This window comes from Ambystoma mexicanum, chromosome 9 (assembly GCF_040938575.1).
Source record: "Ambystoma mexicanum isolate Mex_15411 chromosome 9, UKY_AmexF1_1, whole genome shotgun sequence".
Taxonomy (NCBI): Eukaryota; Metazoa; Chordata; class Amphibia; order Caudata; family Ambystomatidae; genus Ambystoma; species Ambystoma mexicanum.
The window spans coordinates 442,698,089-442,723,834 of NC_090931.1; the positions used below are offsets into that span (position 1 = coordinate 442,698,089).

Genomic DNA, 25,746 nt, shown 5'->3' on the forward strand with positions numbered 1-25,746 from the left:
GCTAAGAATCTTAACACGTTTGTGACCTGGGGAAATTGGGAATGGAACCCACATTTTCTGGTTCCAAATGTTACATCAGCTTAACTGTTCCATGTTGGAGGATAGTGGTTGAGTGAAACTCGCAAGAGGGCCCAGCAGGGTGCCCCTTTCAGTTCCTCTAAAAACCAAAATAAACAATCGAGATGCCATCTGGCTGATATGACCTTTCTACTGTTGACTATCAATCCATCAATTAACCGAAGTTGCTTAGCATAGTTTCTTTTTCATGTGTACATTTGTTAGGACCCTATGTTGATGGCTCACCATCTGCTTTGGGGATGGCCAAGTTTGTCAAACAAGAAACCAGTAGGGAAAGACAGAGAACTAAAAGGGGAAACTTTGAGCTCTCACTACCAATGCCAATCTCAAGAACAAATCAGGTACCTACTATTTGGATTTGAGATTTTAGGCAGTCTGTAGCCCAGCAGGACCCATCCCACTTCAAGACCCGGTTGCCATGGCAATTATATACTTTAAACCCACCTCATTGCAGGTTGCATATTCTCAAGTCGAAAGCCAACAGCTAGGTATTAAATGTTACTCATTCCCCCAGTTCTCAATACACACACATATCTCACAATTTTGTACTTGCCAGGAGCCAACAAGTGCACTTTTTTAGACCTTCCATCCTTTCTTCTCTCTCTATTGAAAGGTCCACGGATTCTGATCATGATGCCCACGAGGTGAGACACGCAAGACAAATTAACCAGCAATATGGGCCAAGAGGATCAGTGAATGCTTGGGATTTTGTCATCGATCTGCACAACACAACGGCCAACATGGGATCCACCATTATTATCATGACACCTGAGGATCATCTATCAATGCACCTGAGCCACTATTTGCAGGTATGCATGACAAATAAAGCAAACATTTGGTCCAGATTTTACAGAAACATGCCTAACATCCTTGCTGCCTTTGCTGACAGAGATGTATAATCCATTTATGTCTCAAAGCATATTATTTTATTTATTTATTATTGATGTGTTTTGGTATACACAACTTTACACATTTTCATACTAAAATCAAAAACAAAAACAATTTTCGACTTGCATTCATAATTTCTTACATAAAAACGTACATAAAATCTGTTCATCAAAATGAATTTAATCAAAACTCATTTCATTCCTTTTCTTTACGTCGGTACAAGCTAAAAACGAAAATTCATCACGCACCTTTGGCGTATACAATGAAAACATAATTTATCAGTTTCGTTAATACCAACATCTTTGGGCTGGTTCCTAATGCATGGCAAGTCCGATCTCCTCTCCTTATACACTGAAAACCAGCCCAACCCTCTACTATTGCAATTTCTCTCGAGCTATTAGTCAGATCCTGTATAGGTCCAATTGCACGGATTCACTTTGAGTATTGTGACATTGTCGCCGGAAGGAGTTCGACTTAATTGTGTCCAAATGATATATATACATTCTCCCAGATGTCGCATGTAAATGAAACCTAATTTAGGACACTCAGTTAGGATGCGTTTTTGAGGTCTCCAACACCATGTGATTTTCTTTTTTATTGCTATTTTTAACATATCTAAAACATATCCATCCCCCCCTTCCCCAACTTCACTCCGTGCCTGATTTCTGCTCCAGTAAAGACCATGGGCCTCATTACGAATGTGGCGGTAAGGCAACAACGGCGCCGGTAGTGCTACCAGCGCCGTTGTTACCATACCGCCACATTACAAGTTCTGCTTGCGGGTGCCGCTCTGCACGACCAGGCGTGCAGAGCGGCACCCACGAGCAGAACTCGTGATTGCACTGGCACTGTTATAAACAGTGCCGGTGCAACCATGCTCTCCACCCCCATTCTGCCCTATGGTTCAGAATGGGGATCGGGAACCCGCCCACACTGGCACCCACGAATGGGCAATTACCGGGCCATTCATCACATAATGGACCGGTAATGGCCCATTTGTGGGTGCTGGTAGCAAGTTTGGCGGTAGCCGTGCCCTTAATAAGGGCACGGCTACCGCCAAACTTGTAAGGAAGCCCCATGTGTATAATGTCACCACCGCTGCATCTTTGACTTTTTACATTATGTCCAGTATTTTCAAATTTTGGGGACACCATTGTTGCATATAGTCTCCCCAAAGGTAGTCCAATATAATTTTCCAGCCCTTGCAGAATGTATGTCTTTCCTCTTGTATCCCATATGCCACACATTCCACGGCTAGAATCCCCCAGATCTTGTGCAACCAGAGGTCAAAGTGGGCGTGATCGGTCGGGAGCGGTGCTCCTATACTTTTTATTTTTCAGTTTCACTGTTCCTATACTTTTATTTTAAAAAGAAACTGTTCAGGAACGGTTTAGCTTTAAAATAAAAGTGTAGGAAGAAGTTGAAGCTTGCACTTCACTGCACTGCACTGAACATTCCCTTAAATAATAGGTGTGTTTGTTTTGGGGTTTGGATTGTGTGTGGGAGGGGACGCAGGGATGGGGTTTGTGGAGAGCAGAACAGATCGTCAGGGAAGATATCTCCACTACTTCTTTTCCTACACTTCGACCACTGTGTGCAACCATTCAGTGTTTGTGGTGGGCGCCCATTCCTTTGTTTCCATTTCCCAGCCAAAACTAGCCAGATGAAGAGAATCATGAATGCTTTCCGTTGGCTTTTCGTGGGAATCTGGAATTCAGGATCAAAACGACTGCACATCCATTCCTTGGGAGAGTAGATTGGCTGTCCACCTGCCATTTGTTTTATCTGTCCCTTAATTTCTTCCCAGAAACCCTCCAGAATTGGGCACTCCCACCATACATGTCTCGAGTCCCATCTCCCTGAGCAACCCCTCTACCATTCTTGTGTTACCCCTGTGTACATTGAGTGGAATCTTTCGGAGGTGTAGTACCACTGCACCATTACCTTGTACCATGCCTCCCTAATTTGAATGGATCTAGTTAATTTCGGTATTTGTTCCCAGAGGTTCTCCCAATGTTTTACAGGCATTTCTTCCCGAGTGTCTTATGCCACCGTGATTTTGGCAGATTCAGCAATACCTCTCTGCCTATGGCACCTTAGTTAAACTGCCCATCACTGAAAGCACAGAGAGACGATGGAGCCGAAGCAAAAGTATGAAACAACAAAGGTTCTTAGATGGGCAGATGGTCAAATATAACCTGTTTTATTTGAAGGATTATAATGTTTCAGATACAAAGTTATAGCTCCTTAATGTTGACAAATGCCAGAAATGTTCTCCCCAATCCCACAAGTCGATTTTCTTGCTCAATTTTTTATTTAACTCATAATAGAACCCCTCCTCCCAATTTGGAGACCAACCCAACAAGTCAAAGTATTTAACTATACTAGATTCGTACTTTAAATTCCCTTCGTTACTACGTGAGTCGAGACTCACGTTATTCAGGAAATGGCTTTCCGAGCAAGTCTTTGTCTGTACAAATATTAGAGCGCGTTTTTTCAAAACCATAGACTGTAAAGAAAGCACCCCAAGCTCAAATCTAAAAATGGCCAACTGTACAAAAAAAGTTAGACCCAGTAACTTTCTCCAGAACATACCCTCTATACGCTGTAAGCAATCAAATTCTGTCATTGTCAAACTTTCCAAACCACATGAAATGGCTGGCACAAAGCAATGTAAATAAAGTCGACTGGTGCCTTCCAGGGAAAATCCCCCTGTTTGTATTATGAAGCGATGGACCAAGGATGACAGTTGGGCTGCTTTTCTTATACACGCAGTCATGCATGCATGATAACCCTGCTGAGACTCCAGTTCCAAACCAAGATATTTATATTCTGCAACATACTCAATTGTCTCTATTTTAAGGGAGTTCCATAGGGCCTTAGCTGCTCGACTTAGTCCAGTAAAAGTATGATCTAATAGTACCAGATCATCAGCGTAAGCTAGTAATTGACAATGAACCATATGAATATTCTGGGGACAACACCCTGCTTTAGCTAAACTGTTGGGTAGGTCTGCCAAGTACAAGTTGAAAAGCAGGGGAGGCAGAACGCACCCCTGTTTCACCCCACTACCAATGGGGATGGGTGCATTCAAGGCTCCTACACCATCCAACTTCACGCTAACTGTATTGTTTGTATGGAGGAGTTTCACAAAATACAGGATGCTGGATGGACAGCCATGTAGCTCCAGTTTCTTCCATAGTCTGTTTCTGTCTACCGAATCAAAAGCGGATCGAAAATCCACGAAGAGAGCATACAGCCCTAGTCAATCCTTCATTCGTGCTCTCTCTGTGAGATAATCGATCAGCCTAAGATTACGTGACTTTGAGTACCCTGGACGAAAACCACTCTGGAACCTATCAAGAAGACCTGTGTCATCCACCGATCTCTGTAACCCTCTTAACTTCTGTTTATCTGTCTATGCCTCATTGCACGGGGAAACTATTCTCAACATTTGTATGTTGAGAATAGTTTCCCCGTGCAAGCAAGCCTAGATAGTAAATTATAATTGCACAGGGATAGCCAGGACCCCTTCTTCAACACTGGGATCATAATGGATGTATGCCAAGATAAGGTTATCATACCTTCAATAGAAATGCTATCAAACAGTATCTTTAAAAGTACTAACGTTGCATTCCTCTGTCCTTGCCTCTAGGTGTAACATTAAGCATTTAAAGGTACCAGTTTTCCACAAACTGTTTCCAATTTAGGCTAGAACTATTCGGCGTGCATTGCCTCATCTGACTCTGGCTACTTATACTTTTCCATCCAACCAGGTCTTCTCAACAAATACAGTGCAAGTAAAAATCGCCTTCCATGATTACAATGTCCTTACCATCACCCTCCGCCCATGCCATAAATAGCTCCTGTAATGTTGTTTGTATTTGGTCACTATGTAACATCCCTTGGGGGGTCATAGATATTGGGAATCAACGCAGTTCACCTAAACATAAGTGACGGAAATTCCACTTGAACTGCTAGAACATGTTCTGTGTCTAAAGTTGGAATTCTTCGCGACTTATGGTCTTCCCTTTTTTCCTTTCTTTGCCGTAATTTGATACATAGCGTAACCATCAATATACATATTAGACATGAGCCATGTCTCCTGTACTAAAAAGACTTGATTTTGTAATAAATGGTTTACAAAGCCATTTGGAGCAAATAGGTGAGTAAAACCATTGGTGTTCCAAGTCATTATAGATATACCTCAGTTCTGACGAGAGAACACGGCCGGTAGAGACTCTGCCAACCATTTAATGTAGACTGAATGTCAGAAAGTTGAACATTTGCTGTGTTTATACCGAGACAAGCATTAATAGATCGCCCAGTACTCTTTGTGGTTACCCTACTCTCTGGAAGAGTTGTATCTTCACGATTCCTGTCTACATGCAGCTGTAACGCTCACCTGATTCTCGCAGAGGCGCCGGTCTTGACTGGGCGACTACCGTATCTTCACAGGTGATGTGTAGCACCCGGTTGGCTCTTTGGGCTGGACCTCTGTGCACTGTATGCCTGACTTGTAGAGTAAGATGTCTGCAGATAGAAAATATGGGGTTAATGAACTGGGGTTATTGGGGTGTCCCTATCTCTTTCCATTTCTCCTCTCCTGTAGACCCCCAAAGGTTAACGCTCTCACCTTAGGTAAGTGAATGCCGAGCTCTCCATCTGCCTCGGGGCAGGGTGCTGTAGCCAGTTTCCTCACTGGATAGGTAGCGCAGGCCTCTTGACTTCAGAGGACTGCTGTCCGTCGTTTACTGCACGAACGGTAAGTTTCGAGTCATTCAAATGTCTTTTTAAAGTCTTTAGTAATGATGTCTCTTGTTTTGCAGGGTTCCGGCGATGGCGGATGACGGGCTGAAGTGAGTTGAAGATGGAGCCCGTGTGATGAATAGAAGCGCCTGGAAGCACGTGAGTAAGCGCTTGTTGCCTGCTTCACGATGCGCTCTAACTGTCTTTTTATTTTGCAGGTACGAGTTCGGAGCGGCTGCAGGGTGCCGGAATACCCACTGGATTAGATGTGGAAAGGAGTAATGGCACGTGAGTATTAAAGTTCCCCAATGTCTTTAAACGCACCTTGTTTTGTCTTTCAGATGCGGGATGCAGCGCCGAAGGCCTCCGGAGCGTGCGAAGAGTTGGTAAGCTTTTGTCTTTCAGATGCCGGAATGCAGTATGAAGACCTCCGGAGCGCACGAGGAGTAGGTAAGCCTTTGCCTTTCAGATGCCGGAATGCAGAGTGAAGACCTCCGGAGCGCACGAAGAGTAGGTAAGCCTTTGCCTTTCAGATGCCGGAATGCTAACCTGTTCTTTCTTGTCTTTATAGGTGCTGCTGAAGACTGGATTCAGGATGGTAAGCCTTTTTCCTTAGGCCCAGGACTGGATGCAGAAGACACGATGAGCGTCCTGCTGCAGAGGGTGCAGAATAACGCAAAGCAAGATTCATCCACCGGGTGTGGTTTAAATAGCCTCCTGTAGTGCTTAGGTGTCTCCTTCCACAGCCACGCCTAAGTAAGAAAAGAGTTCCTGGTAAGAAAAGAGTTCCTGCCTTCCAGAAGAGTTCCAGTGTTCTAAATCTAGGGAGTGGCTCCAGCCCCACCCAACAGGAAAAGTAGTTCCAAACAGAAGAGGATCAGAGGCTCAACTGGCAGGCAAGTAAGCAGCATGGTCTGCTGCAGGTAAGTCCACCCAAGCATTATGAGCCCGGCGCTTCCAGCGCTGGGACTGGGCATATTTATGAGCCTGGTGCCACTGGCGCCAGGACTGGGTCCAAAAGGTCCCAATTGGGACTGGTTGGCACTCGGAACCTGGGTTATGGATCTGCTTCCAAGGGAGTTGGGAAAACCCTGACCTTTTGGAAGCAGAGATCATGACAGTACCCCCCCTCAAGGCCCCTCCCAAACCGGGCTTCTCCAGGGGTTTTGGCTTGTCAGGAAATGTTCGGTGAAATCTTTTGATTAGGCGAGGAGCGTGGACATATTCAGCAGGTTCCCAGGATCTCTCTTGGGGGCCGTAGCCTTTCCAGTCAATTAGGTAGAATAGTTTAGATTTGGAGATCTTGGAGTCCAGAATGCTTTTGACTTCAAACTCGAGTTCTCCATCCACTAGGATAGGTTTTGGAGATTTGGTTAGTCGGGTTTGAGGTTGCACGGGTTTTAATAGAGAGACGTGGAAGACCGGATGTATCTTCATGTGCGGGGGCAAGTCCAACTTGACCGCTACTGGGTTTACTATGGTAGTGATGGAATAGGGACCAAGGTATCTTGGGTTGAATGTGCGTGGCCCTTTTAGAGATAGATATTTGGTGGACAACCAGACTTGATCCCCTACTTGATAGTGAGGGGCTTCCTTCCGATGTTGATCTGCTCCTTTCTTGTATTGTTCTTTAGCCCTTTGAAGGTGAGAAACAGCTTCCTTAAAGGCTTGGGTGATTGTGGAATGCAGGTAGTCTACTACTGGTGTTTCAAGATCTTGGAGGGGATCCAACTCCGAGGTTCGAGGGTGACTGCCGTACAAAAGAAAAAACGGGGTTTTCCCAGTTCCCGAATGGACAGAGTTATTGTAGGCATACTCGGCTATCCAAAGGATATCTTTCCAAGTTTTTTCAGTTTGTTGCAGCATGCAGCGTAAATACTGCTCCAGAGTTTGATTGGTCCTCTCGGTTTGTCCGTCGGTCTGAGGGTGGTGACTGGTCGATAGTCTCACATCAATTTGAGCCGACCGACAGCAACTTCGCCAAAAATGAGAAATAAATTGACTACCTCGATCCGAAATTAGAACCGAAGGAAAACCGTGCAGTCGGACGATGTTTTCGAGAAATTCTCGGGCCAGAGTTGCTGCTGTTGGCAAGCCTTTGAGCGGAATGAAATGCGCCATCTTGGAGAATAAGTCCACGATTACTAGAATCGTATTGTATCCGGAGCATGGAGGTAGATCGGTGATGAAGTCCATAGAAAGCGTATGCCAAGGGCGAGGTGGGATGTCAATAGGGTGTAAGAGGCCTGCTGGTCTTTCCTTTTGACTCTTGTTTTGGGCGCATACTCCACAGGACATTATAAAGTCTCTGATATCTTTTTTCCAAGACGGCCACCAGAAGTAGCGTTTGATCTTTTCTGAGGTCTTGGCTATACCGGGATGACCTTCCATTAGAGAGTCGTGATAACAAGAGATTACTTTTTTCTGTAAATCTGTGCTGGGTAGGTATAATCGTTCTTGGAAATACAATAAGTTGTCCTTTACTGCAAAGTCCTTTCCCTGCAGATGCCAATTCTCTATATCTGCTGGAGTTACAAGTTGCCTGGCATTATCCTTAACTTCCTCTATGGATTCTGTGGCGATTACACCCAGAATTCTTTGTTCGGGAATGATTGGTACAGGTTTAGGGTTGATCAAGTGTTCTTCCACTCCCATCCGAGAAAGGGCATCGGCTTTACCGTTCTTTGTACCAGGTCGATAGGTAATTATGAAGTCGAACTCGGCAAAGAATAATGCCCAACGGAGTTGTCTAGAGGATTGGGCTTTTGCGGTTTTCAAATATTGCAGGTTTCGGTGATCCGTAATCACAGTAACGGTGTGTCGGGCCCCCAGCAGATAATGCCGCCAAGCCTTAAAGGCAGACTTGATAGCCAGAAGTTCCTTGTCAGTAATCGTGTAATTGACCTCAGGAGGTGAGAATTTGCGGGACCAAAATGCCACGGGATGCAACTGATTGGTTACCGGGTCCTTTTGTGATAGAACTGCCCCCATGGCAAGGCTTGAAGCATCGGTTTCCACGATGTAGGGGAATTCGGGGCGAGGGTGTTTTAAGATTGGTGCAGAGATAAATTTAGTCTTCAAATCCTGGAAAGCTTGTTCCGCCTCGGTAGACCATTCAAAACGTTTGTTTTTCTTTAACAAGGCAGTGATGGGCTGGACTATTCGAGAGAACTCGGGGATAAACCTGCGGTAAAAGTTAGCGAAGCCTAACATGCTTTGCACACCTTTTACGGAAGACGGTGATGGCCATTTGAGAACTGCATCGACCTTCTTTGAATCCATACGCACTCCGCCAGGTGATAATATGAATCCCAAGAATTCAACTTCAGTCACGTTGAAAACACATTTTTCCAATTTAGTGAAAAGTTTGTGTTGACGCAATCTTTCGAGGACCATTTTCACATGTTTCCGATGTTCAGATTCCGATGAAGAATAAACGAGGATGTCGTCAATGTAAACAACAACACATACATCTATGAGCTCTCTGAGGACATCGTTCATAAAATATTGAAAGGCGGCCGGGGCATTGCAAAGTCCGAAGGGCATGACCTGATATTCAAATAGCCCATGCTTGGTGCGGAAGGCCGTCTTCCATTCATCGCCCTCTTTTACTCGTACCAAGTGGTAAGCTCCTCTAAGATCCAGCTTTGTATATATGCATGCTTTTCTGACTTGGTCCAGGAGTTCAGGGATCAAAGGTAACGGATATCTATTCTTAACGGTGATCTGGTTCAGGGAGCGATAATCGATACAAGTTCTAAGGTCTCCTTCCTTTTTTGGAACGAAGAACAAAGCTGAAGAAGCAGGGGACTTGGAAGGACGAATAAACCCATTTGCCAGGTATTGATCCAGGTATTGTCGAAGGTGAAGGTTCTCAGGCTCGGTGAGGGCATAAATTCTACTACAAGGGGGAGTAGATCCAGGTATCAGGTCTATCTGGCAGTCATAAGACCTATGAGGAGGTAGAGAGTTAGCCTGATCCTTCCGGAAAACATCTTGGTATTCTAGGTATTCTGGAGGTAACTGGGGAGTCTCTGAAGAAATTGCGGCCAGTGCAACACCAAGGGGAGGGTGACAAGTAGAGACACATTCTGGAAACTGGACCGTTCTTGCTCGCCAATCGATCAGAGGATTGTGTTTCTCTAACCAAGGTATTCCCAGAATAATCTGAAACTGAGGGGCCTTGATCACATCGAACACGATCTTCTCATGGTGTCCATCTTGACTTACTAGCGTCACTTCTTGAGTGGTATGCGTTACTGGCCCGGAGGCTATCTCCGTACCATCCACCGTAGTAATGACGTCCTTTACAGCCTTGGCACAAAGAGTTAGATTCATCCTCAAAACCATTTCATGATCCACATAATTGCCGATGGCACCGCTGTCGACGTAAGCTTCAATTGCATGTAATCGATCCGGATTATCAGGGCTAATGAGGACCATAGGTATCACGAAATGCGAGGTCACGGAACTGGTTTTTACGCTCGGCAAGAGGACCTCTATTCTTGTCGGGCGAGGTCGTTTCCCTGCTCAGAGTTTGTAACTTTGGTAACTGCAGCTCTTACTGCCTTCTTGGCAGGTTTCACCGGACAGTCTCGAAGAAAGTGCCCTGAGTTTCCGCAATATAGGCATAATTGCAACTGTTTCCTCCTTTCCCGCTCCCGTTGTGTTAGAGGACCTTTCAGACCCCCTATTTGCATGGGTTGCCCGGAGTCTACTCCTTTGGAAGGAGTTGGCGGTTTGGAAAATACTCGAGCATCAAACTTGGAACGATCGGCCTTCCTGTTCTGCAGCCTGTGATCTATTTGAACGACCAAGTCTATGTAATCCGAACAGTCTTGTGGGGGATTCACTACTTGGGCTAAAACGTCTTTGAGCTCTCCACGTAGACCTCTATAAAACAGCGTAATCCTTTTGTCCTCAGGCCATTGAGTTTCCACTATTAGTCTATTGAAAGATGCAATATAAGCCAATAGGTCTTGATTACCTTGTCGCAACGAAAGGAGCTCATTGTCCAAGGCCTGCCCCTGTGAATGTCTTGTGAACAGTTTTTCCATACTAAGCTGAAAGGCTTGAAAATCATGGAGAACCGGATCATCTTGATGAACTAGAGGGATCGACCAGTCTGCCGCATTGCCACTAAGGTACGAAAGTACAAAAGCTACTTTAGCTTGATCAGTTGGAAAGGCTGCTGGCCGGCATAAGAAGTGCAACCGGCACTGATTGATAAATACTGCAAACCTCTTTGGGTCACCAGAAAATCGCTCGGGCGGAGCCAGAGGTACATTCCCAGGTAGGTTGATCTGTACTGGATTCATAAAGGATGTTGAAGGAAGATTTGCCCCTGATGCGGGTAACGGGGTCTGTCCGGCTTGTGACTGTAGCACTTGTCTAGCAAGATTGTCTGTTCTCTCCTTGGAAATAATTAGTTCCCTTCTTAGAGCATTCGTTTCCTGACGAGTTGCATGCACTTCTGTCCTTAGTTCCCCAAGTAACCGGGCTAGGGGGTCAGTATCCGAGGTTTCCATAGCGCCTGGGCGAGAGTTTTGCGGTAGGCTTTGCGTTCTGTAACGCTCACCTGATTCTCGCAGAGGCGCCGGTCTTGACTGGGCGACTACCGTATCTTCACAGGTGATGTGTAGCACCCGGTTGGCTCTTTGGGCTGGACCTCTGTGCACTGTATGCCTGACGTGTAGAGTAAGATGTCTGCAGATAGAAAATATGGGGTTAATGAACTGGGGTTATTGGGGTGTCCCTATCTCTTTCCTCTTCTCCTCTCCTGTAGACCCCCAAAGGTTAACGCTCTCACCTTAGGTAAGTGAATGCCGAGCTCTCCATCTGCCTCGGGGCAGTGTGCTGTAGCCAGTTTCCTCACTGGATAGGTAGCGCAGGCCTCTTGACTTCAGAGGACTGCTGTCCGTCGTTTACTGCACGAACGGTAAGTTTCGAGTCATTCAAATGTCTTTTTAAAGTCTTTAGTAATGATGTCTCTTGTTTTGCAGGGTTCCGGCGATGGCGGATGACGGGCTGAAGTGAGTTGAAGATGGAGCCCGTGTGATGAATAGAAGCGCCTGGAAGCACGTGAGTAAGCGCTTGTTGCCTGCTTCACGATGCGCTCTAACTGTCTTTTTATTTTGCAGGTACGAGTTCGGAGCGGCTGCAGGGTGCCGGAATACCCACTGGATTAGATGTGGAAAGGAGTAATGGCACGTGAGTATTAAAGTTCCCCAATGTCTTTAAACGCACCTTGTTTTGTCTTTCAGATGCGGGATGCAGCGCTGAAGGCCTCCGGAGCGTGCGAAGAGTTGGTAAGCTTTTGTCTTTCAGATGCCGGAATGCAGTATGAAGACCTCCGGAGCGCACGAGGAGTAGGTAAGCCTTTGCCTTTCAGATGCCGGAATGCAGAGTGAAGACCTCCGGAGCGCACGAAGAGTAGGTAAGCCTTTGCCTTTCAGATGCCGGAATGCTAACCTGTTCTTTCTTGTCTTTATAGGTGCTGCTGAAGACTGGATTCAGGATGGTAAGCCTTTTTCCTTAGGCCCAGGACTGGATGCAGAAGACACGATGAGCGTCCTGCTGCAGAGGGTGCAGAATAACGCAAAGCAAGATTCATCCACCGGGTGTGGTTTAAATAGCCTCCTGTAGTGCTTAGGTGTCTCCTTCCACAGCCACGCCTAAGTAAGAAAAGAGTTCCTGGTAAGAAAAGAGTTCCTGCCTTCCAGAAGAGTTCCAGTGTTCTAAATCTAGGGAGTGGCTCCAGCCCCACCCAACAGGAAAAGTAGTTCCAAACAGAAGAGGATCAGAGGCTCAACTGGCAGGCAAGTAAGCAGCATGGTCTGCTGCAGGTAAGTCCACCCAAGCATTATGAGCCCGGCGCTTCCAGCGCTGGGACTGGGCATATTTATGAGCCTGGTGCCACTGGCGCCAGGACTGGGTCCAAAAGGTCCCAATTGGGACTTGTTGGCACTCGGAACCTGGGTTATGGATCTGCTTCCAAGGGAGTTGGGAAAACCCTGACCTTTTGGAAGCAGAGATCATGACAGCAGCCCAACTCCACATCTATAAAGAAGATTTTTAAAACTGCAAAGTAATAACAGTGCCTGGGATTTTACAAATCATGGATACACTTGGATTAGTGCAATGCAATGGTTGAAACCAAAATGCATAAATGTGGAACAAGGCCCACATGGGTTAGAAATGCACATCTACACAGCCACGACAACCTTTTTTTTAAAAATTTAATTCTTTTCCTTAGAATTTCTCGTCTGTCATGGGGACCGCCTCTTTGATTTTCTTATCTTCATCTTTTTGTACATTTGATCCTTGCTTCTCCACCTTATTTGCTAATGTTGGTAGCGGGTGGCATCAGATCTATTGATCCTTCTGAGCTAGACATATCGTACAAGTCCCGGGATAAACCATGGTTCTCAATAACAGCCGCGCAGGGCTCTTCCGGTTTCGTTGTGGTCAGCCAGCTAGTAAATGTTCCTATTTCCTTGAGTTGCGGTTTTTTGTTTCGTGCACCTGTCTTTTTAGCACGTTTGGAGCCCTTTTGCTGTGCGCCGATTATTGAGCCCTTTGTCTCTGCAGGTTGCCCCGTCTGTCTTGCCAGAACACGCTTAGCCAGTCGCTTTTGTCTTCGGGAATAGAAAGGATCTGGTTCTTGGACTGAGACGTTTACCATCTCTTGGGCATGAATTGCTGCTCTCTGGAATCGCCATCAGCTATGTGGGACTGTTCTCTAATGTAATAGGAATCTCCAATTCGTTTTGCAGACCCGCGTCCTCGGTTGCTGGGTCGCTATCAGGCAGAGGTGCTCGCGGGTGCACATGATGGAAGATTCTACCACAGAGTTTTAAAATGATCTTCCAAGCAAACTGTTGTACTGGTGCCAGCGAGGATTGCATTTCGGTGGATAGTGCCTGACTTTTGACTGATTTCTCATTCAGTTTGTGTGGTAAGGAATGCATTAGCATCTTAGGTGAAGTGGATATGCGATTTGTATCTTGAAGCGATTCAAAACGTGTCTGCTTGAATTACTTGCGCTTCCACCACTGTAGTTAAACCTGTGTAAAAGTTTGCTTTGTCGGCAGGCGCTGCCATGTTTTGCTGCAAAGAATAGCACTGATTTAGTAGGGAATTTTGTCATGTCGTCAAATGAGGTCATTGCTCGATAAACCTTGGGCCGTGCTTGCTTAGCGGGGGCAGCCTAACACCATTCGCCCCCCCCACAATTCGCTCACCCCACCTCCCTCCCTTCCATCGACCCGGTGGGTGTAGACCGGCACCTCCGCCACCCCTGTCGCTCTCTCTCCCCCCCCGCCTCCCTTCTCCCGTGCCGGCCTTCTCCCTACCCCTTCCTCCCCCGTGCAAGCAATAACAGGCGGAGACAATTGTACGATTTGGAAATGTAAATGCCACAGCAGCTTTATTTTGCATAAAGTCTTGGAGTTATCTTACATACGATCCGTAATTCGCCACACCACAGGTTCTTCTACTCCGTGTGAGGTTACCTAGGGTCGCCCCCCCCCTCCTCCCCGTCGTCGTCCATAGGACTCCTCCGGGGTACCCCGTCTCTGTCTATCTTCTCTCTACCCCGCGTTCATCTGTCGCTGATTGCCCCTTGCCCCTTCCATCGTGTAGTACACCTCTTCACTTGGTTCCATATACCCCCAATTACGTCTCTGACCGCCCCCTCCCCTCTTTGCGTCCCCCAGGTCCCCTTCTATCTACCGCAGGCCGCCCCTTGGCGCCTGGCAAGTTCCTATACAGACACCACCGACAGCGTCCCAATACATCTCATACATACACCGGGCCGGCCCCGACCTCCGGTGCCGACCCACCACTACTTTCTCCCTGCCTAAACGGTCATCATCCTGCGATGTCCTTCTGCCTAGTGTCCCCTGCTATTGAGACTCGCCGTCCCCCCTTCTTCTCTAGCACCGCCTCTACTTGAGGCCCTCTTTCCCCAATTCCTTCCCCCCCCCTGAGGGCTTCCCCTTGTATACCTTAGTTGTGTTTTGAGCTTCGTTCTTTTGACCCCCCCGGCCCTCTCTTTTGGGTTTGGAATGGTTCCCAAGACCCCTATCTCCCTCCCCTTTTTCCCAGGGCCTCCCCTGAGTCTAGTACTCCTGGGGCACCGTAAGATCTAATCTGTTGGCTGTGCCTTCCCCTATGGGCCGGACAGCGCTTTGCTACAGGGATCGCATTGTAACTCCGCCGGGCGACCTGAAAAAGAAAGCAAAACAATTATACTACATTTATTCAAAACGGGAGGGCGGGTGGGAAAAGCTTCTGCTTGTCCACGGTCGTGAAGGGGGGAGCAGGAAGCCGGAAGAAGAGACCGTTCTCGGACGATCCTTGCCCTTTTGTAGGGTCTACCCCCCCCGGCTTCCTGTTCCCCCCCCCTAGCTGCCCCCTTCCCCCCCCAATCGCTCCCCAGGTGCCCCAGCCACTTCCGGGCGGCCCATTCCCCCTCGTCCCGCCCCCCCCCGGTGAACGTGAGTTCTCCCCTCCCCCCCCCCGCGCGCCGCCATAGGGCGGTGCCTCGGGAGGGGGGGGGGGGGGGGAGGGGGTGGAGGGTCTCTGGCCCGGCAACCCCCACTAAGGGGCGGCACCTGCCATGCTGCGTCCCACACGCATTCGCCCGCCATAGCGGGGGCAGCCTAACACCATTCGCCCCCCCCCACAACTCGCTCACCCCACCTCCCTCCCTTCCATCGACCCGGTGGGTGTAGACCGGCACCTCCGCCACCCCTGTCGCTCTCTCTCCCCCCCCCCGCCTCCCTTCTCCCGTGCCGGCCTTCTCCCTACCCCTTCCTCCCCCGTGCAAGCAATAACAGGCGGAGACAATTGTACGATTTGGAAATGTAAATGCCACAGCAGCTTTATTTTGCATAAAGTCTTGGAGTTATCTTACATACGATCCGTAATTCGCCACACCACAGGTTCTTCTACTCCGTGTGAGGTTACCTAGGGTCGTCCCCCCCCCTCCTCCCCGTCGTCGTCCATAGGACTCCTCCGGGGTACCCCGTCCCTGTCTATCTTCTCTCTACCCCGCGTTCATCTGTCGCTGATTGCCCCTTGCCCCTTCCATCGTGTAGTACACCTCTTCACTTGGTTCCATATACCCCCAATTACGTCTCTGACCGCCCCCTCCCCTCTTTGCGTCCCCCAGGTCCCCTTCTATCTACCGCAGGCCGCCCCTTGGCGCCTGGCAAGTTCCTATACAGACACCACCAACAGCGTCCCAATACATCTCATACATACACCGGGCAGGCCCCGACCTCCGGTGCCGACCCACCACCACTTTCTCCCTGCCTAAACGGTCATCATCCTGCTATGTCCTTCTGCCTAGTGTCCCCTGCTATTGAGACTCGCCGTCCCCCCTTCTTCTCTAGCACCGCCTCTACTTGAGGCCCTCTTTCCCCAATTCCTTCCCCCCCCCCTGAGGGCTTCCCCTTGTATACCTTAGTTGTGTTTTGAGCTTCGTTCTTTTGACCCCCCCCGGCCCTCTCTTTTGGGTTTGGAATGGTTCCCAAGACCCCTATCTCCCTCCCCTTTTTCCCAGGGCCTCCCCTGAGTCTAGTACTCCTGGGGCACCGTAAGATCTAATCTGTTGGCTGTGCCTTCCCCTATGGGCCGGACAGCGCTTTGCTACAGGGATCGCATTGTAACTCCGCCGGGCGACCTGAAAAAGAAAGCAAAACAATTATACTACATTTATTCAAAACGGGAGGGCGGGTGGGAAAAGCTTCTGCTTGTCCACGGTCGTGAAGGGGGGAGCAGGAAGCCGGAAGAAGAGACCGTTCTCGGACGATCCTTGCCCTTTTGTAGGGTCTACCCCCCCCCGGCTTCCTGTTCCCCCCCCCTAGCTGCCCCCTTCCCCCCCCAATCGCTCCCCAGGTGCCCCAGCCACTTCCGGGCGGCCCATTCCCCCTCGTCCCGCCCCCCCCCCCGGTGAACGTGAGTTCTCCCCTCCCCCCCCCGCGCGCCGCCATAGGGCGGTGCCTCGGGAGGGGGGGGGAGAGGGGGTGGAGGGTCTCTGGCCCGGCAACCCCCACTAAGGGGCGGCGCCTGCCATGCTGCGTCCCGCGCGCATTCGCCCGCCAGATTTGGGCCAGAATCTTTTGAGTCATATTTACACTAGGTGTAACGACCACAGGTATCGCCTGATAAAATGACGCAATCTTTCCCCTTTGCTTACTCGCGTTTGTTGACACAGTTTCAGATTGTTTGAGCACAGATTTTGCAGGCCTCAATACTAATTCAGGGATTAAAGTACAGTTTGTGGGCTCCTGTTCGCCATTGAAGTTATATCTTATAGACTTAGTTTTTTGTTTGGGTGACATTTACAACCTTCTTTGTTTTAAAAATTACAACTGGCACTTACTCAAAATAGCTGATCCAACACACAGACTTGCAGACAGCTGATAGCACTCACCACGCGCTCGACCCAATGCGTGCGGGTAATGCAATTATAGTACTTGGCGGCCGGAGGGCCGGACAAGGTGGATTCTGTCCAATGAATGAATGGAATTAATTCTGTTGTTCTGGCCAGTGAGGATTACTAATAATATCCCAATGCCGATCCCAGCATGTAGGTTATAACAGATGTTGGAAAATGCTTAACACTTGTAATGAGTGTGTATAGCAGGTAAGCAGGAACAGCAGGCGACAGCACTCACCACACACTCGACCCAATACGCATATTATAAAATGGCACAAGTATTTGTCTCTGAGGATTGCTAAGTGCATTATTTCATCTCTAAATCCAATTGAGTTCCCTCATACGTCTCTGGGTGGAGCATATGACATTTCTAATGGGTACATTCCTCTTACACATTCCCCATCTTTGAAATGCCTTACAGGCTCCGATTGGTCCAGATACTTTAACAACAACCACTAGGGGATGCGAGGTGGTACCACGCCTGGCCCTTCACTGTGCCAGTAGCACCTCTCGTGTCAGAATTAAGGCCCCTGGTGTGTATATTTACTGAGCAGTGTATGCCCACTGACCACTATTCCTTTTTTCCGAAGTAAAGATGCTGAGTTTTTAGAGGAACAGTCATGTTTGACTATTTATGACTAGGCAAAACAAAACAGGTGATGGCTTGAAGGTTTAGAATTGATCTTAATCTCTGGCATAGTTATGGGCAACCATCCAGAAAATCGCTCTTCAGCCTGCCAAGCCATTACAGAAAGGGGAAAGACTGTATGAAAATCAGGCTTGGTCCCATCTCAAAGGGGGCAGTCCAGCCAAACTGCTTGGTCGCATCCCTTCCGCACAGGACCAAAGCAACCCCCAGCCATGTTTTGGCATCATTGTGCATCATAGGTGAGGTATAGTTTGCCATTTACAATCTTGGTCATGTTTAAATTTGCGACTTAGCCCTACAATGAATGCGGGGCAACAAATATTGGTCTGACACTGACCTCTCTGATGCGTGGTGTTAAGGCAAGGACCATGACCTCGAAGACTGTGGCTGATGCACATCAATACGCCCAAGGCTGGGAGGGAATGGGTGGGCAACGTTTTATGGCCCTTAGTAAGAGGACCTATGTGATGTCTACTCTAGAGAAATCTTCCCTCATGGCAACTTCTGACCAGGCCCCACCTCGAAGATGTTGATAATGATGTTTCCCATGTGGCACAGATCTGGGTTTTTGAGGTTGACCTCGGGCGAAGAATCTGGTTCCCATCTTGAAGAGGTAAAGGCCAAGCCTACCTTTCGCACTTAGGTTTCCTTTCCGGAGGAATGCAAGGCTTTAGTGGAGCCATTCCAAAGGTGTTTCATCGGGTTCAGTCCCACTGATGCCAGCCTCACAGTCAACTGTTCCCTCTCAGAACAGCACAGGCACAGGCAAGGTCAAGACCCAGGGGCTCGGTTCAGGGTTAGCACATAGAGCTGGTATCATTGGTGCCTTAGCCTCTGGTGTCACCCTCCAGCCTCACCTCTTCAGTGCCACTGGCGTCATCCGTGCATGCTCCTGTTGTTATGTGTGATCGCCATTGATATGTATAGAACAGCGGCCCATCAGGAAGGTGATCTGAAGACTCGAGTGGACTCTTAGAGGTGCCTTACGCGTCAGAGTTGAACAGGTAGATTGTGTATGTATTTTTTATTTGTTGGCTATTTATAATGCACCTATACACAATGTGTTTCAAGCCGCAGCAAGACAAGAGGTTGGAGGGATGACAAAACAAAATGGTCATACTAGGCCTTGTGACATTCGGATCGTGCAAGTGCAGTAACAACAGGTGTGAGGAAGAGGAGGGTATCCAGGTCAGGGCAGAAGGGCCCATGGGTTAGGCGAGTGCCGGGGGAGGCAAGGTGGACAGAGCCAGGGAAAAGCAGAGATTGCAGGGAAAGAAGGTCCATGTGCTAAGTGCGAGGAACGGGGCTGCAAGGGCTCAGGGGTGCAGGCCCAGCAGAGAGTGCAGGGGAAGACTCGGTGAGGAGGGCCTGGTGCACTGTAAGAATCTGAGGAACGAGGCAGCCACTCAAGAAGCTGAAGGGGACATTAGCATTGGAGTGGGAGAGGGAAGGAGGAAGAGAAAAGGAGGGTCTTGAGAAGCTTCCAGAACTTAAGGAGATTGGCTCAAGTTTGAGAGGGGCAGGGCGGCCATTCCAGAAGGAGGCACCTGCAGAGGAGAGAGATCTACCTTCTAGGGGGATTGTGTAGAAGACATCTTTATGAACAAATCAACCTGTTTGTTTCAAGTAAGAACAGGAAGTACAAGAGCTTCTGCACTATAGAGTTCCCTCTTAGGGTCATTCTGGGGGATGCACTAGTGACCCGCTCTGGAGTTCCAGTTAAGGTAGCCTTTTCCCCATACCCGCCGATTACTCTGCTACTGAGGAATTAAAAGCATAGTGGGGCAACAATAACCTTGATCACTCTGGACTGTCTGAGGAGGACCTGGTATCCAAGTCTCCTGCACCTGCTGCTGTAACCCCCTTGTAGGACCCCTTGGAAGGAAGATCTTCTGTCGCAGGCATTCAGCAGCATGCTTTCCCCTAAAGTCGGGAGCAGAACCTTTCATGCCTGTTCAAGCGGTTGATAAGAGAAGTAAGATCTCCCAGAGGAGCTTCTTGATGTGACCGTATATGCTCACCACTCGCCCAACAGGTCCATCTATGCTTGCTCTGGAGCATGTCATCAAGTTGGAGCTGCGGTCATTGTTGTGCCACACCGGTAAGCCTCAATGTTGGCACTGTTAGACCGCAAGATATCCTCTCCTTCAATAGGACTCCTAAAAAGTCTTCATATTTTTCAGTTTCTACAGTAAAGCACTTTCTTAAGAGCCTGAATGCATTTGCACCTAAACCCTTCATGATGCTTTTGTGTGATGGTAACCTGTTGCTGACATTTATGATTGAAACTCCGTTTGAGCCAATGCACTCTTTAAGGAAGCTTTTTACTAGCTATTACTTCCGCTGGTCAGTTATCACATCTTCAAGCTCTTGTCAGTTTCATTTCCTTATCTGGAGTTCTCAAAAGGATGTTATTTTATGGTCCGAGCCTCTTTAACCCCCGAGATCGTTTCTATATTTCATCTGCAGCAACAAATCCACTTTCAGCTGTGCTTCCCCACCTTACATAGGCGAAGGAGCATTTCCACCGATTTAACTGCATGAGGGCCTTGAGTTTCTATGTGGTCAGGGTGAAAGAATGCTATGTGGTCTGTCAGCTTTTATGGGTTTTGCAGGCTGATCTCTAGATGGATTGCCTTGTGTTTCAGGACTTGTTATGCGCTACCTCGTAAGGAAGCCCCTGAGGTCTTTAGAGCTCCCTCCATGGGAAGTCTGGAAGCTACTCTGGTCTGGCAGAGAGAAACTCCTTCCCTGTGGTGTCCCAGAACATGTTAATGAAACTATCACATTTACACTGTGGCTGGTGTGGATGTTCTGGAGGGGCACTCGGTCCTTTTAGCCTTCTGGTGTAAATGTTTGTTTTTCACACTCCTTCCTCCTCCTATTCTCTGTGAGTTGATTTAAGTAGTCGAAATGTATTGGATCAGCTGACCATATTTGCTACAAAATGAAACATCAAATAAATATAAAAGCATTATATAAACCTCCCATACGGACCAAAATCCTTGATGCATGTCAAATCTACATGGCACTTAATAAACAAGATGATAGAATAGAAAAACATGTTCATGCCTATGCCACTTGCTTTGGCACTTATTATAAAACGCCAATACAAACTTGCCTTTGACTCGAGTTGGACCAGACTCCTGTCTCCATAGCATCCTCCAGGTAAACCAGAAATATGAAGAGACTTGAACATCGCCACTGGAATAGCTGTGCGTTTGGCCCACGCCTCATAGCAGGGCTTTCAGGTACCTGGTCCTTGCACCACACTAACTCGGACACAGAAGTAGAAAGTGGGGGGAGCATTTTTAGGGGTGCCTGGCAAACACATCCCCACTTTGAGGGGTCCAGACCCGTTCTTCAGGGACGTCATTTCACCTAAATGCAAGGGGTAGCGGAAGTGACATCACACGACCCTTGATCTCTGATAACATCACAGGAAGTGATGTCATTTGACTCCACCCTGAAGTGACATCACAGGAAGCCATGGAACAGAACCTTTCACCCCTTGGCAAAACAGGAAGTGGCATCAGAAAGCATTGTCCCTAAGAACACTACGAAAAATATGGTACCATATCACTATAATGTGATATACATTTCATACAACAATGGATCACCATATGTATCATTATTATCAGTGTGTATCGGCCCATTTTACCAAATTACTGTGAATGCAAGCAGACGTCCAAGGCCAAATGATAATGATGTGTTATTATATAGCGCTTAAGCTTAAGCGCTTTATATAGAACAAATATACATACAGTATCACCCAACCTGGTTTTTTACTCATTTGTCAACCTCAGAAGGATGAAAGGCTGAGTTGAGGTGTTTAAGAACATACTAAATCGGTGACTCACCCCAGGAAGTGTGTCTGAAATAGACCTTTCATGAGTCTAGCAATTATTATACAGAATTCCAGAAAGACAAATTATTTGTTATTCCTACCCTTTCTTAGTCACTGTTCAAAGTGTTAAACTTGTGGAACCCTTGTTTTTTTTAAGAGGCCTGAACAAGAAAGCCAGACACTCCAGAAACAAAGAGCTGGCCACAGCCCAGTAGTTTACATTAAAAACAAGTTTTTATTTTTCAATTCTTTTTCAGTTGTAGCAAGGGAGACCTCAGGGGTCGCAGCTACGTCCCCTGGTGACCGCCAAATGATGTCCCTACCGTTCTTCCTGTAGTGGAAGTGTCCAAATACAGAATTTTATGTAAACCGATAAACTATTGGTGTAAAAATTGCGCTCATACAGTGCTCATAAGCATGCTCTGGTTTCAAATCAAAGTACATACCCTGCATGGGGTTGCAGATGCTGTGTTACTATTGCCAGCTATTCTTAGTACCTTTCTGTCAATATCTGTATATTATATGTCATTGTTTGGTTAAGTTCCTCCCTCAAGCAATCCAGACCCAGGTTGTAAAACCCTGTTCCATATGTTTAAGCCAATCTAGTTCACCTACCCCAGATAAATACAACATCTCTCTAAGATGGATCTTGTATGCATTCTCACTCCCAGGGCCAACTCCCCTACATCTCCCACACACACACCACAGTGCATGGCTCCTAGCTCCTCATGGAGCTGGCGCGAAGATGTGACTATCAGAATCCTCAACGCAATGAGGCTTTGTGGAAGGCTTAAAATGCTGGGAATGTAGGTCTGTGGACTAATGCATTCACTACAAGGGCCTGTGTTCAGCCTCATGGTCACAGGTTCAAATCCCAGCAGATCCACTCAGCTCTTCATCCTTCTGAGGTCTATAAAATGAGTACCATTGTGTTGGGTAACAATAAACCTCGCTTATTAGCACAAAGATGCCCTTTCGGGGGTGAACGTGCGCCTTTTAAATACGCCTGTTATGTTATGTTAAGGAATTCCCTGCCCTTTGCAGGCCCTGCCGCCCCACATATCCCCAATAGCTTCCCCACATAAAGATCCACAGCCACAGCCAATGCTCTAGCAAGGTGGGTCTGTTCCATCTTTTATAGAGGACAGGATGGGGACTGTGGTGGTCCCCATCCTGGAGGGATCCTCACATAGGGCATGCATGCATAGCTTATTGACCACATTAAATAAGAGAATGAATGCTTACCTGCTTTACTGTGCGGGAGATCTAGAACTCTTCAGCCCCCTCTCCCTTGCAACTAAACCTTTTTAGATCTTTAAACATTGTTCCAGGAGTCCCGGGCACACAAGGCAGTGCGGCAGGGCCATCATGCCTTACATTGGAGAGCCACAACCATGGCTTTCCCCCTCCACCCATCAAGGGGAAGATTTGTGCTATGGAGGGAGTTGTTTCCAGTCACCTGCCAGCAAAATCAAGTGCGAAAAATACAAGTAACAGAATCCTCAGAGCTAATTAACTTGTCACACTTGAAACAGAAATGCAGACTCGCCTGAAAAAACACAGAAACTCAGCCTCCCTGAAGATTGATGAAGTCATGAAAACGTGCGTTAGGAGGAGAAGCTAAAGACTGGTAACAGAGCGACTGCCTTCACATCTTTAAACGTCAGAGACTACAACCAGTTCTATGAGTGGAACTAATAAGTTGAAAAAGAAGCACTGAACTCTCGGAGTCATGCTGCAGAGCAAGATAAAACCTTTGAAGAGACTAATGGCTCTTACTGTCTGAAAGCAAAGTGCCAGAATGCACCAAAGATGTCCTCTCATGGTCTGCTAACAGTCAGTCCACAAACCGAATATCGAACATGAAGCAGTGTAGCGAACATATGAGATCCAGAATGGTGCTGTATGATACAGATGCCTTGGACTAAGACTAAAATAATGAGAACAATTAGAAATGCAAAGGGATTGAACCAATCCCCAGAAGGGATTCATAAGACCATGGGAATACCAATTGAAATTATCTCGAAAGAGCCTACCCATAACCAGATGTATAACAGCAGTGGGGAAATGTCAGTATAGCTGAGAATCCCAGTGCAGCGATGTGCAGCACACACCACTATTGATACAAGGGGAAACTGGAGAAGCACTACTTGCCTGATATAAGGCGAAATTCTTAAAGATTGTGCAGGGCACCGCTACCTAAAGGAGAGCAGTAGAGACCCTAAAGACATGGAGAAGATCTGTGAGAGTAGACGATACCTGGAGAAACCGAGAAGGGTGGGTTTGCCTATTGGTACACCAGTGCCTCTCCCAGACCCTGCCATGCTTTAAGGTGTATGACCAGCGACCACTGACCTGGATGCCTGATCCCTGGCAGGAGGGTGACAAAATATGACTGCCTGATGGGGAGCCTGAATGGGGAGAGAAAGGCACAGTAAAGGGTTGTGAATCGTGAGCAAGAGGATATTGTTGTGAATATGAAGAAAAGCCACTTCCCGGATGGACCTGTTTGAAATCTGGAAGAAAGCTAAGGTCAAGGAGGAGCCTATTGTGAATCCTGAGAATGTCTAAGGTCCAGGGACTTGTGAATGTGACAAAACGTGAAGGTCGAAGAAGAGGGCATTTGTGAGAATCCGTGAATCATATGGTCTTGGGATGTCTAAGTGCATTGACTAGACACGAAGGAGAATTGTGATGACACCAGGAAGGCAAAAAGCAGAGAAAGGGATAATTCTGTCACTGAAAGTTGCTGGCATGGCGTAGGAAACAGCAGGAGTGTGATCATCTCCAGGAAGAGGTCTTGGGAGTCAATAGGCAAAAGCAGAGAGGGCAGTGGAGAAGTCCATGGCGGTGAGTAACTCCTGAATGAGCCTTTCTGGGGACTGTTTAGTTGTATTTGTTGTATTGGGATAGGGTCCAACTCCTAAGAATAACTCTTGAGTTGGCCATATTTGGAATGTTTGTTATTAGGAAAGGGTACCAAGGAGGCTAAGTACGCTTTAAGACTATTTTACATTTTTAGTTAGCGATTACATTTTCACATTACTTTGTAGAAACACTTGTGTACAGGCGCATTATAAATGCCATATTATATCATATATCATATAATAATGGAGTGTCCCAGGAGAAGCAAGGACTTAAGAATAGGTGTTTTGGAACTTTATGACTTAGAGCAAGCAAGGCATAGAACACCAGCCCTGGAAATTTCATTTTAATTTAGCCCATCATTCCCACTGTCATTTACAGGGAACTATGATAAATCCTACAGGTATTCTGCCAACCTGTTCGTTGTGTTTTTGACCAGTAGAACCTATTTTTGTGACAGTCATACTAACGTGTCTGGTGTGTATCATTGCTCTCCCATATTACAACACTCACACTCTTGCATATTTGGGCACAGATGTGCACATTCACCTATCCATACACACACACACACACACACACACACACATGTACCATTTATGCACTTGCACATTGGCACACTTGGACAATTTTACATTTGTATACGCCACCATGTCCATACATGCATGTGCACTCACACATTTGAAGACTTGCACACAGATATGCATGCTTGCACATTTGCCTACATGTGCTTGCACATTTGCATACTCGCACGTGCACAAACTTGCATATTTGCACACACACGTGTACACTCACACATGTTCAAACTTGCACAAATGTTCATTTGTGCATGCATAGTTACACACTCGCAAATGTGCAATAACTGACACATTTTCACACTCGCCCTTATGCACATGCGCACATCCTATGCACATGTACATGCTCCAACAATGCATATTTACATACCCACACATTTGCACACTCACACATGCTATGCACAGGTGCACACACACACGTTTGCACACTTCTACACGGCATTTGCATGTTCACACATCCAAACATTTGCAAATTGTCACACAAACTCGCATATTTGAACATTTCTACATATCATGCACATACATACTTGAACACATATGTACATACTCAAACATTTGCACACTTGCACATGTACACTTGCACACTCGCATATGTGTGCATACTTTTATACTCGCACATGTGCACACTTTTATACTCGCACGTGTGCAC

At 47.3% G+C, this 25,746-nt stretch overlaps 1 protein-coding gene across 4 annotated transcripts in view; it reads left to right on the forward strand.

Moving 5' to 3' along the window:
* LOC138488157 (N-acyl-aromatic-L-amino acid amidohydrolase (carboxylate-forming)-like) overlaps window positions 1-25,746 on the forward strand; it is a 304,572-nt gene that overhangs the window by 87,520 nt on the left and 191,306 nt on the right. For all 4 annotated transcript variants that reach the window (XM_069614944.1, XM_069614947.1, XM_069614945.1 and 1 more), the window contains exon 3: window positions 692-887. In XM_069614944.1, coding sequence (XP_069471045.1) covers window positions 692-887 — 196 coding nt within the window. The remainder of the gene's footprint in view (window positions 1-691; window positions 888-25,746) is intronic.